Source organism: Diabrotica virgifera, chromosome 9 (assembly GCF_917563875.1).
Source record: "Diabrotica virgifera virgifera chromosome 9, PGI_DIABVI_V3a".
NCBI classification, from domain to species: Eukaryota; Metazoa; Arthropoda; class Insecta; order Coleoptera; family Chrysomelidae; genus Diabrotica; species Diabrotica virgifera.
The window spans coordinates 168,913,823-168,928,100 of record NC_065451.1 but is presented as its reverse complement, the minus strand read 5'-3'; the positions used below and the strand labels follow the sequence as shown (position 1 = coordinate 168,928,100).

Here is a 14,278-nt window from a genome sequence, read left to right as displayed (position 1 = left end):
AATACCTTTTCAACGAAATATTATATTAAAACTTAATTGTTTCTGGCTGATGTGAGTTTGCACTTTCAGTTTGCTTTTGTATTTATAAAATAAAATTTGAATTATGGTTTTGTTTGTAATAATTACTTAAGAATAATAATTATGATTGGGATCTAAAATAATACCTGACCTAATCCTAATCACCGTAAAAACCTAATAACCGGTTTTTACTTTAAAAAGAAAAAACCTGTTATAACCGGGACAAAAAAACAACTTGTAAAACCGGTTATTGCAAAGTAAAAAACCCGGTTTTAGGTTAAAACCGGTAGGTTTTTCCCATCCCTAATCTCAGCACAGAAAACTAAATTGAAAGTGATACATATCAGCGGAACCGAGACGATGTAAACTGGTCGTAAATAACAATACAATATAGAACCGGTGATGGAAACGGAATACTTGGGAATAAAACTGTCAAGCTACGGAAAAGTGAAAGAATTAGTACAAAACAAGTGAACATGTGGGGAAACATGTGTGTAAGTGGAGAAACAAATACCTTACAACGGAAAGGAAAACCAAGATATATAAGTCACCAATAAGACCGATAATGACGTACACAGCTCAAGAGCAGATACGGCGAAAACAAAATGACTGCTGGAAACAGCAGAAATGAAAGTCTTACGAAAAATAACAAACCAAACTCTAAAAGATAGAGTAAGAAGTGAGAAAATACGAGCGAGATGTAGTATAGAGGAAATAAACATGTGCACCAAAAGAAGAAAAATAGAATGGAATGAACAAATAGAAAGAATGACAGAAAATATAATAGTACGAATAGCAAGAGACAAAACGCCAAATGGAAGAAGATCATTGGAATGACCGAGAAAAAGCTGGTCAGACAACGTCAGTTAAGGCTAAAAACCGTAAAGTACAGTAGAGTCCCGCTAATCCGAACTTCGGTAATCCGAAAATCCGCTTAATCTAAAACAGAATGTGGCAATAAATTTGGGGAAAATAAAAATGCAGTTACTCTAAAATCACTACTTCATATATCTTAAAATGACAGTTAAATATTATTTCAACTACTTAACTGTAATAAATGTTTCAAATTCTGCTTCATTTTTGAAAAAATCAGTTAAATTTCCCTTCTTTAATGAAGAATAATTCCTCTCCCTCGAAGCCATGGTATAGCCGTGGATTACCCGTTGTTCGACATTTTCTTTTCCATCACTTTCATCAAAGTGATTTGAAGGTTCTTCTGTAACCATTTCAAGGATTTGTTGATCATTATCATGGCCATCATCATCAGCTTGCGTCCATTCTTCATGATTATTATTCGCCTCTTTACAGCCAGGAATATGTTGCACAAGGTCCCTTAAGAAATTGGTTTCTTCAGCATCTAGAGCTGGCATTTCTTCATAAGTAAGGCTTGGCCAATTTTTTGTCCAGGATTTTCTTTTGAAGCTTATTTTCCTGAAATGTGAGAAGCACTGCGCCAGGGAAAAATTTCCGCTATTGACTTTAATTTTTGTCTTTAAAAACAGTGTTTTATCGTACGTTTCAGATGAATGGTTTCTTCTATTAAGGGGTTCATCACTAAAGCTCGGATTTATAGGCAACAAAAATTGAAGAAAAAGGCGCCTATATAGGCAAAGCTTTTTTTTAAAAAGGCAGGAATATTAACATTTAGGCAAAATATAGGCAATAAAGGAATATAACTTATTATTTATTGTACAAAGTGAATTAACGTAATATTAACTTAAGGCAGGTATATTTACACATCATAATCATAACATTAGTATAAATAAACTAGTAACTAAATAACTGTTAATTAATAATTAAACATTGTAACCACTTAAAATTTTATCATTAATAGGAACAACTAAATATTTTTCAATATTTTCGGTCTTAAAACTATGTCTTCGATCACTTAAAATTAGTTTGTACATTGAAAATGAACGTTCGATATCGACAGATATAATTGGAGCATATTTCAGAGCGGATAATAAATCTGGCATAATTTGTAATTCCTCGGAAAATGCCCCATTCAAAACTTTAGCAACATTACTTAAAAACGAAAAACCTTCATTATTGTCGAAAACATATTTCATTTTTTTTTAAATTAATTGACCGTTACTTCCAGGTGCCGATTTAATTTTCGTCTTTAAATTATCTATTAATTTTACTGACTCACATAAATTTATCTCTTGTTTTTCTAATAAGGTAATTGTGGTAACTATTAATTTATAATTGTCATTGATATAAGCGAGTTCCTGTTTCAATTTGGGATTTTTTAATATTTTTTTTGCTTCTCGAATGGCTTCGGAAATATCATCATCAACTTCTGACATAACTAATTCTATTTCATTGCAGTGTTCAAAGTAAAAAAAGACTGCCAGGTTCCCCACCTTGTAATTACCGGTTTAGGTGGCAAAGGGACACCGGGAAGTCTTTCTTTATATATTTGCACCCTCAACGGAGCCTTTACAAAAACTTTTTTCATAAAATTTATAAAATTATTTACCAACGGAAAAAGATTTCTTATTTCTTCAGCAATTCTATTTACCCCGTGGGCTACACAAGTGCAATGAATTAAATTAGGATAAAAATCTTTAAATTAACAGCAGCTTTTAACATATATGCCGCAGTATCTGAAAGCATTAAAACTATTTTATTCACTGGTATAGGGTTGGGTAAAAAGAGGTTTGTTAAACTATCTTGTATAAATCGACTTATTGTTAAATTTTTTGTTTTTTCCAATTCTTTAATGGCAACTAAATAAGGTTTTCTCGCAAAGTTTTCGTTCAAAATTCCAATCATTAAATTAGCTATATACCTGCTGCATACATCTGTCGTTTCATCCACGATAATATACAAAAAAATGCCCTCTAACTCCCGCTTAATTTTTTAAATACATTCCACATAACATTTTTCCACACTATGTTTTCTCAATGTACTCTCGTCCGGTAAGGATTTATTAAGATATTTTTCGAAAAAGCATTTCAAACTAGGGTTATTAACTTTATATAGAGGAATGTTGGATGCAATCATCATCTGGCATAAATCAAATTTAAATGCATTATCCTCCTTTTTTTTGAACTGCTTAAACTATCCCGCAGAGATATTTGGGCTAACTTAGAGGAATTTAATTTTTCCAAATTACGTTTATGAAGTGGGGTTCCACAATGCTGGTCAATAAAGTACTTTTTTCTACTTGAACTCTGAGAATTTAAAAAAAAATAATTAGAATTCTAAAACCGCTTTAGAATTTAGTTATGTTATGGGACGAGAAAAAAAGAGAAAAAATAAAACTTACCGATTTGCCGCATGGTTTACAAAATGCTCCATCTCCTTCTAGAGAAAGTTCCGAATAAGGTGCGATCCATAGCCTTAATTTAGATGTCATCTTTTCACACAAATTTCTAAAACGTTTTAAACGTTTTCTTTGCTTTTCGGTATACGCAACAAAACTAAACTAGGATATAGCAATTTGTGACTAAACTCTGATACAGTAACCGACTGTACAACTGATAATAAACTAATACAGCTTAGGGATTTCCAAATAGTTAACCCTCAAGTCTCGATCAGGTACATTTTCCTAGAAATCTGTTATATAAACAAACTATTGATATTTTATTATTGACCCAAAATTTTATTATAGAATGGTTTAGTAATAGAATAATATCATGGGTAGTACCATGAAATTTAAAAAAAATGCACAAATAGGCGGAATTTACGAAAAAATGCAAAAAGTGCAAAAAACAATTATAATAGGCAAAATGGACAAAAAAGGCGTTTTGCCTATAATCCGAGCTTGATTCATCACTTCCTTCTTATTATCATAGGCTTTTATTGCGTTCAAAACGAAAGGGCTGTATGTAATGATAGGCATATTTTTTATGTTATTTTTTATTAAAAGAATGTTTTAAGAAAATCTGTTTAATCCGAAATATTCGGTAATCCGAAATGGGTTCGGTCCCAATTATATGGAATAAGAAGAAGAACAAGAAGCACGAATTGGGCATTTTATTTCATTTCTTTATGTGAAAGAGATACATCTATTGTTGTACATCTAATTAGGGAAGAAGTAGATTACTAGTTGAAGCCTCATTGTATGGTGTCACGGAGAAGTTGTAATTGTTTCGTTTGTTGCTATTCATTCTTCCTTTGTGTATTACTTTATAATTTCTGTGATTTTTGTAAATTATGAAATTATCATTTATAGCTTATCTTAGAAGCTACGATTTTGATTTTTTTTTTTTTATTTAAGAAAGACAAAGTCGCATCCACCCGAAGGTTATTAGCGACATTTCTGTAACATTTGTAACAATATTAAATCAAAAATTGGTAAACATTAATTACAATTTGTAAACAATTAAACCTTAGGAGCAATAATTGGATTCCACGCACTAACACTTTATTTTTGAAATGAACTTTCAGATCGCTAGCGACACTCCGACACTCTTTCTGATACATCATTAGTGATAGCGTTACGCGCACTAGTACTCTGCTTGTTCCTATATCCTTCTATGCCTATGTGAGATGGTATCCACAGGAAGATTCTTCTGAAACTTTCTTGAGCTTCCATTAGTTCGGCCTTGATTCTTTTCTCAATGGGGTGTTTGTGGTATATATTTTGCATAGCTTTGACTATGCTAAGAGAGTCGGAAAGGACTAGACAACAGGGGAGGTTTTTAATATTTACACGTTTGATGGCTTTAAACAAACCAAAGAGCTCTGCAGTATAGATGCTGGAATTTAGAGAAAGATGTTGGAGCATAGCTAGGCGATGGATAAATCCATCAATATTCTTTTGAAGTAGAAACTTAAATCTTAATGTTGACTTAATTGAGATGTGTCACTTTCCCAGTCCGATGCCTCCTCACTACCAAGGTATTTATGAATTTTTTTCCTTAAGGACGTGATTTTGCGTTTTATAGATCTTTCCTTTAAATGGGGGTAAACTTCAATGAGCATCTCGGTTAAGGCTTCTAGGTCTGTGGTATATTCTTTAATCGTGGCTATATGATCTGTTGATCCCGTGATATTCGTTAGGAGCATGTCAAGTTGATCAAAGTTTAGAGGGAAAGGTAGAGGGTGATTTTCTATGAAGTTTTTGGCAGGGTCAAGTAAGAGAGAAAATGAGCATTCAGAAGTGCTTGCTGAACTAATTTTAGCTTTTTTAGATTTTGCTTGGACTTTAGGCGGTGGAAAAATGTTACGTTCTTTTGAAGATGGGTCTGCTTCAGGTGAAATAATTTCATCAAAGTTACGTTTTGGTTGATTGATTATGTGACTGTCCTTATTTAATGCATCTACTTTGTTTGGTATCTCCGGGACATTAGAAATAGACATTTGTTCACACTGAGAAGGGTTTGTATCATTGGGTGCTTGCGAAGATATATTTGTTGCGCTGGATATCGATGCTTCATTGTTTTGGTTAGTGTTTAGTTGAGCTAGTGGTTCGGAGCACTGGGATGCAATGTGACCTGGCTTCTTGCATCTAAAGCAAACTAAACTGTCTTGAGAAATGAATATTCTATATATCGTGTTGTCAAAAACAACAGTAAATGTCTCTGGTAGTGTTAGACTGTGAGGACTGATATAGATTTGTCTTCTAAAACTAAGGATGTGATTGTACTCAGGCATAGAAGCACTAATTTTGAGGAATGTCATGGGGGAGACAGGAACTATGCCGATTTTTTGTAACTCATTGATTAGCAAGTCGTGCGGTATTGAAGGACATACGCCGGAGAGCACAAGTCGTTCCGCTGGTATAACTAACCTTCTCGCTCTGACAATTTCACCTTGTATTTCTATTTGACCATGATTATTCATAAAATCATCCACCATTTGTTTATTGGATAAATACATACATATGCGATTATTAGATAATCTAGAAGAGAAGATTATATTTTTCGGTTGAATTATATTTCCAAGCGGGAGAAGGTAGTCTTGAAGTTTGGTGTTTTCTAAGGCACTAAAGATAATTCCTTGGGACTTTAAAGGAAATTGCACTCCCGACGCTGCCAAAGAGTATGACTGTGGTGCGTTTATTTGACTTTGATGGTCTTGTATTGTAGAACTGTTGTGTGATTCCATGTTTGAATTAATTTCGAAATTTGGATAAACGTTAAGTGAAAAGTAAGTCCGACCCTGTACACCTGCAAAAACAGGTATATGGGTCTTTACTAAAAGCGGTTATTTTGCTGGTAAAACTGGATTTGTTTATTGACAACAATAACAAATAATTGCAATTTGCAGACTTTAATGCTAATTTAACTGGATATTATGTAACGAGTTTGTACACTTACAGTTTATTTCCATATATCACTGAGATTCACAATTTATAACTTATATTAAACTTTGTTAATATTAAAAATATTCGGAGCCCACATTGAATACAACATTATAGTTATCGATGCAGGACCGGTCTCCTACGATTTTGATTGTATTGTCTACTTCTGTGTTTATTATTGAATGAGGCATCTTACGAGTTACTAGGTATAAGAATGACTTGCGAGGATTTCCGCAAGTTGACTCGTCAGAATGATAGGTACTTACAGAATATCTCTAGAGCGATACGCTTTGATTACTATTTTTGCTAATTTTATTTTCTTAATTTTTAATAACTTTTCTCAAAACGAAACAACATTAGTCATTTAAAACTCACATGTAATATACAAACCATATGCCAACAAGGGCCGTTGATTTCGAGAAACCAAAATGTATCCCTTAACAGATTGTATAAAATTAATGTTTTTTCAAGAAAACACTAATGGATTACGATGTCAGATCGCCACACTCTTTATGTCAATTTCTTAAAATACAAAAAGGTTCTCATCTTTTAAAAGGCAGATGTAGTAATTAATGGCCCTTTCTGGCCATTATCGCAAAACCGCAAAATCAGTTGACATAATAGTTGGTGGTCCGAAAGTCAGTATATACACAGTATGCAAACGATGCAGCCACACCCTCGCTCGCGCTAACAAACAACCCTCTTTCGAGATATAAGTAAAACACCGCTTGTTAACAGAAAATAAATAAATATATTACTTGTTGTGTCCACGTCCTTTGTGTGCGTTCGAGAATCTGTTATGTGTTATTTTTATCGACTTTAAAACAAAAAATATTTCAAAAACTTTTTTAACTTTTCAAAGAAACCATATAATTCAGCTCAACCAGGTAACTTTTTCAAAGATTTTTTGAGATTAATTTTTCAATCCACTCAACTATTTATTACATTCAACAGATATTAACATAAATGAATTATTTTTTCATCTATCTTTTCATAGTTGCCTTTTTCTAACTTTTTAGTAATATCTCATAAAATCTCATTCATTGCTGCACAAATCATCATAACTTTATATTACTATAAATTTAATTTCATGTACAGTTAGTTACCTTCACATTTGAATTTAATTCTGAATTATTTATTAATGATTTTATAGTTTGACACTTTTAAATTTTAGCAAAATTTTTACCTATTTACTATTGTTCAGTTTAATTTCAATGTCTCCAACAAATAAAAATTAAAACATTTTCACAATCACACCACAAATAATACACAATTGACCAATTCTGGTTTTAAGAAAATTGCACAACCAATCTTACATCCATCAGTTCTTGAACATCCAGAACAACATCTAATAATCCCAGTAAATTTAAAAATATACACTTTAAAAAAATTTAAAAATAACATCACTTTATATATAACTAACAATTTTTGGTTTCACGGTTTAATGTCGTGTTCCCTTACTAATCCCCTCAAGATCCTGCCAATTATTTTGTTTTGTTTGTACATTACAATCAAATCTGTCCCTCTACCATCTCTCCCTTTAGCATAATTTGGAGAAAAAGTATGATATTGAATACTACTATATTCTTCCCTTATACCGGAAAGTAAATGTACATTTTATACTTATACTTGACATCCTTTAGTTGCCACTACATTTGAATGCTTGCATGTATGTGAGTGTGAGGGTTGTTAAACCATATTTACGTACATTTTAGCATTTATATGTATGCATGAATATATATACTTTAATATTGGCTTGATCTTTACCCTTCGATTTCAACCAGACCACTTAACTAACTCTGGTTTTTTGTTATTTGTAGCATTTAATTTTACTTTTACCGTGACCTGAAGATGCTGTGAATATTGTAGACAGCGAAACCGGTCGTCAGTTGTAAAATAAATTGTTTGTGAGAACGTCTCTTTTTTCTTTACTACAAATATATTACTGTTCGTTGTTACACTTATTTTTTATTAATTCCGTCAACCACGCCACCGGAATATCTCCATTTTTGTGGTCCTCACAGAGTATGAACCCGATTGTTGTTGAAAACTTCACTGCTTTACGGTGTACCTTTTTTGCGATCATCCGTCAGATCTACTTAGGACCTAAACCTCTACCGATTTTGTCCTTGCATAACAAGAGTTTGATACCCTCAGTTATCACCTGCCCTTTTCATTTAGATGCCTGCCCTTTTATGCAAAATTATGTAAGAACTTAATAATGAGTTCGTAGAATTGGCAGAATGTATGGATATCGAATGTTATGTTTTAATTTACATACAATACTCATATACATTATTTCTTATAAATATTTGATTAATTGATTAAGATAATAAATAAATCGTTTGCCAATTTTTTAACTGTTCTGTATGATTTATTTTGTTAATAATTCATATTATCACGAATTGGGCATTTTATTTCTTTTATTGATGTAAAAGGAATACATCTATTGTATATCTAATGAAGGAAAGAGTAGATTACTAGTTGAAGTTGATGCCTCATTGTGTAGGATCACGAAGAATTTGTAATTGTTTCATTTGTTATTCTTGACTTTTAGTACAGTTATATCTTATCTTAGAAGCAGCGATTTTGATTGTATTGTCTTTTTCTGTGTTTATTATTGAGTGAAGCATCTTGCGAGATACTAGGTATAGAGGAAGGCTAAGATTGACTTGCGAGCATTTCCGCCAGTTGACTCGTCAGAAAGATAGGTATGGTATGTTAAACAGTAAATGGTTAAGTTCAATTAGTTACCACTATAAGCAGCCCGGATTAACCGATAATAGTATAAAAGGCCCGGTTTCAGGTAAAATTTATTTTAGGCTTTATTATGGGAGTACCGTCTAGTCAGTGTTAATTGCAAAAGACCAACTCTGTCTATCTCGGTGGCTTATCGCTCCGGGTGGGTCTTAACAATGGGCCAGGTCAGATAAATTTAATAATATTTACGACCGCACTAATTGAACTCAAACCATTTACTGTTGAACAAACCCTACTTACAGGATATCTCCATTTTTGTGAGCCTCACAGAGTATGAACTCGATTGTTGTTGAAAACTCCACTGCTTCACGGTGTAACTTTTTTAAAATTATTCGTTAGATCTACTTAGGGCCTAAACCGCTACCGATTTTGTCCTTATATTGCAAGCGTATGATCTTCTTCTTCTTTAAGTACCGTGCCCAAATTTTTTTAGGCGTGGGTAGCTTCCATAATAATTTGCCGATATCGTTCTCGATCTTGTGCGGCATGTAACAATTGATCTGCTGATAAGCCAGTCCATTGACGAAGGTTTCGGAGCCATGAATATTTCTTTCGACCAATTCCTCTTTTTCCGTCGATCTTTCCATTGAGTATTAACTGCAGCATCCTGTATCTGCTACCTCTCATTATATGCCCCAGATATTCAAGTTTTCTCTTTTTATCATCTTCATTAAGTCACCTTCGCCTTGACCTACTCTGTTTAAGACTTCTCTGTTTGAAATGCGTTGAACCCAAGATATTCTGAGCATTCTACGATACGACCACATCTCAAAGGCTTCTAATTTGTTCATCATGTTAACCTTCATGATCCAGGTTTCACATCCATATAGTAATACAGGATACACATAACATTTTAGGAACTTGATTCTTAGTTGTAAGTTCGGCTGAGAGTTGCTTAGAATAGATCTAAGTTTCATAAATACTCCTCTTGCAATTTCTATACGAGTTTTAATTTCTTCATCCGGATTTAGTGTCTCGTTTATCCAACATCCTAGGTATTTAAAATGGTTAACTTTTGTTATTGATTCATCACTGACAATTAGTTGCATAGGGCCGACGTCTTGTTTACTAACCAAAAGTAACTTTGTCTTTGTTGCATTTATGTTAAGTCCGTTATTGGAGCATTCTCTAGTGACTCGATCAATAAGGAATTGAAGATCTTCGATATTTTCAGCCATGATCGCGATGTCGTCTGCATATCTGATGTTGTTAATAGTTTCTCCCCCGATTCGAACTCCGCATTGTCCTTCCAAGGCTTCATTAAAAATTATTTCTGAGTATACGTTAAACAAAGTTGGGGATAGCACACAACCCTGTCTAACACCAATTTGAATGCAAATTTTGTCTGTTTCTTTGCCGCGTACCAGAATAGAAGCTTCTTGATTCCAATATAGATGTTGTAAAAGTCTCAGATCTTTATCATCTATTCCAATCATTTCTAGATATTCAAACAACCTATTATGTTAAACTCTATCAAACGCCTTCTCAAAATCTATAAAGCAGACGTAAATTGGTTTCTGTACTTCCCATGATCGTTGAAGTAATGTTAACATTGAGAACAAAGCTTCCCTTGTTTCCAATCCTTCTCTGAAACCGAATTGTTTGTTTCCCATTGTCTCTTCACATTTCTGCTTGATTCTATTAACAATTATCTTAAGAAGTAGCTTGATAGAGTGGCTCATGAGACTAATTAGTCTTAAGTCTTTACATGATGATGTATTAGGTTTTTTTGGGAGTGGTATAAATGTAGACTCCAACCATATCTGTGGCATCATTCCAGTCTCGTATATATGGTTATAAATGTTTGTTAATTGTGAGACATTGTCGTCATCCAGAAGTTTGAGCCAGTCTGATGGTATTTGGTCAGGGCCTGGAGATTTCCCATTTTTGCTCTGTTTGATGGCTTTCTCTACTTCCGCTTTTAAAATACTAGGACCAGTATTCGTATACTTTGTGGTGTTAAGTGGTGGCCTCGTATCCAGGAAGAGCTCTTTTATATAATTAGTCCATTCTTCCTTTTTTTCATCCAAGTCGAGAATTATGTTACCTTTGGAGTTTCTCATAAAGTGAGGAGTTCTTTTTCTCTCAGTGTAGGTAATTTCTTTAAGCTTTTTATGTATATTAAACTCGTCATGTTTTCTTTGTAGATCTTCCATTTCACGACATCTTTGTTCCATCCAGTCAGTCCAGTCATAAGCGTATGATACGCGCAGTTATCTCCTGCCCTTTTCATTTGGATTATCAAAATGTAAACACTTGCAATGGACCCAATCAAGTTTTTTTCGGGAGTGGGGTTTAGGCAATCCTTTATTATTTTAACAGTGAGTGGTATTTATTGAGGCACAATGGGGTTTTAAAACAATCGAAAAATACTTAGCAGCAACGTTTTTATGCAAAATTAAGTTAGAACTGGAAAATGAACTGGCTGGATATTATGTTTTAATTTACATACGATAATATGTCCATTATTTATAATAATTGGTTTAATTGGCTCGAATAATAAATAAATAGTTTGCCGATTATTTAAGACTTAAAATCGTCTGTTAGCCCTTAACCAGAAGATCACATTTTTGTACACAAAAAAACTACAAATTAGAGGAAAGATCCCAGTGATTGGCTGTATTGTATACCATAGTTAAAAAAATTACATTGAAGAAAAAAACTTCTATTTGTAAAATGGTGTATAACTTTTATTAAAACACTTTGAGAAAAAGTCATCCAAATGGATTATAAAACCATCAGAATGTTTTCAATATTGTCAGATCATCTTCAGTGACATTTTGAATAGTAATTGAAACTAGCCCACTAGTTGATACATAACCTTCAAAGTTACATAGTTATTGCGGGCAGGCCAGGCTCAGAAACCGATTCGGGGATATAGGTCCGGACAATATATTAAACCTCGCTTTAGAAAATACAAACAACTACGAATACATAATTGACGTCGTAACTAACATAATTAAAGAAAGGCGATACTCGAGCGCGCAGAGCAAAACAGATGAGGTGGGGCTTTCTCACCATCCTCCTATAAATAAAAAAATCGCTTTCGATCCTAGTTAATGACCCAATCTTGATCCTTGATCCACCTAAGCCCTATCGCTTCCCGATAGGCGCTTAACCCACTTTCCACTTCAGGAAAAGAACCTCCACCTATTCCTGCCGCTCTCAGGCAGACGAATAGGACACACATATTTCTAACTTACATCCTAGACAGCGCGGAATATCCCCATGTATCGTTCTCTAAAGAACACGTCCAGGGATATTATGGGTCGGAAGAGGGGGTGGTTTTAGTTGGTAGGCGGCTGGTTATGGGGGGCACGCAGGACGCATGGACCATACTCTGGACTGTGGGCCCTAGCGTGTTCTCCTCTCCTGTCCGAGTCCAACAGTACTAGGGACACCTTCCCTAGTCTGCTAAGAGCGTTCCACCTCAGTAAAAAAAGACTGTACTATTGTAGTACGACGCAATGTCGATGTTAAAAGATTATGATAGTAAGCAGTACTCGAAAGCAGCATAGCATCCCTGCTCGAAACAGCTGAAAGTGTACTTGTCAAGGTGAATTCGGTATATGTCATTACAATTCGACTACAATATTTCAATCTAAATCTAAGCAATAACTATTGTTATATTCCTATTTGACATAAGAAATAAAAGTCTATAATTATATTTAAAATTCAAATAAAAATAAAGGTTTTCGTTTTTCTCGACCGCGGGCATGTAAATTTGGAACACCTTGTATAAAACCAATTATGTATAGATAGTTTTTAAGAAAGTGTTTCGGAGAAGTGTTTACGAACCCCAGGAACAATACGACTCAAGTAAACAATTAGAGTGATGTTTAAAAAGAAAGTGTTCGTGGAAAGGTGTGAATAACCACCGATAATTCACATTCTAGCAAATAAGATAATAGATTATTAAATTTGTAAAGAGGGTTAATGTGGAAAGTAAAATTGAAATGGGGAATATTATGTTTTCTTGAAATCCATTAAGATATTTAGAAAATGGAAAATTTGTGTTGGTAAATACGGATAATTGACAGTTGCTTTGGATTGGTTGATTTTTGAATGCTGGAAGTGGTATTTGGAAGGAGAAGAATGAATGAGCAATGAGGGTCAGTGTGTTTTGAGCGATCGAGAGGCGAAGTCCAGTCTTCGAGAAGAGTGTACAAAAAAGTGAAACGCCGGGTTGGTTAGTTTTGTCTTTAAAAAGTAAAAAGTAAGATATCGTGGAACGAGTGATAGACCGAGTCGAGATAGTATATAACTCCTTGAGTCTAGAGTATCACGGTTTTTTTGAAGTGTTTGAAAAAGGTAGAACACGGCATCAGGAGAAGGCAGGAACGAGGGCTGTACGAGGCGTAGTTTTCAAAGGAGCCGAGGCATTACTGGAAGACTTGGACGAGTCGTTGGATCGCAACCCAAGCCAATAGGAAACGTGTTTTGTGTGAAGACACTGTTAAATCAACAGTAAAGGTCAGTCTAATTTGTTATGACATGAATGTATGGTTTGTGTATAAAGTACCACATTGAAAATTGAGCCACACAATCACTATTAAAAAAATTTCATCAAACCTAAATCAATTTGTTACTGATAAATCATAATAGTTCATTATAAATAAAATAAATTTGGAGACATAAAGTAATAAGATTCCCATTTTTGTAACTGTTGTATTAAATAAAGATAGAAAGATAAGATATAAGAAATATTAAGCAGTTATTGCCATTTAGTTAAAATAAACGATTTTTATAATTTCTAATTGAAATCCGTATGTGTGTATTATTTTACTCTATTTTATCTATCCCGATTAGGATTCCACTGAGAAATACTTTGAAGCCACGAAAGTAAGTAATTGATATTATAATTTAGCCCTGAGATTCACACTATATTGGTATTTGATCTGTTTGATTGATGAGATAATTATTGATTAATTAATTAAGATAAATTACATCTGAGAACATCATTAGATTTCAGAAGTAAGATCACAACACTATGTAATTTTGAAGGCTATGTATCAACTAGTGGGCTAGTTTCATTTACTATTCAGAATGTCACTGAAGATGATCTGACTAGATCGAAAATGTTCTGATGTTTTTATAATCCATTTGGATGATTTTTTTAATTTTTTTTTATAAAAATTATATACCACTTTACAAACCGAATTTTTTTACTTCTAGTTTTTTACAAAAACAATCTTTTCTTCGTTTTCTAGTATTTTTATAAAATATACAATACCTTTTTCTTCG

General features: G+C 33.5%; 1 protein-coding gene across 1 annotated transcript in view; it reads right to left on the bottom strand.

Annotated features, from left to right (window-relative positions):
- Positions 1–4,446: 4,446 nt before the first annotated feature.
- Positions 4,447–14,278, bottom strand: part of LOC126892765 (uncharacterized) — a 148,840-nt gene continuing 139,008 nt past the window's right edge. The window contains exon 2 of the mRNA XM_050662446.1: positions 4,447–5,747. Coding sequence (XP_050518403.1) covers positions 4,810–5,652 — 843 coding nt within the window. The 5' untranslated portion in view covers positions 5,653–5,747 and the 3' untranslated portion in view covers positions 4,447–4,809. The remainder of the gene's footprint in view (positions 5,748–14,278) is intronic.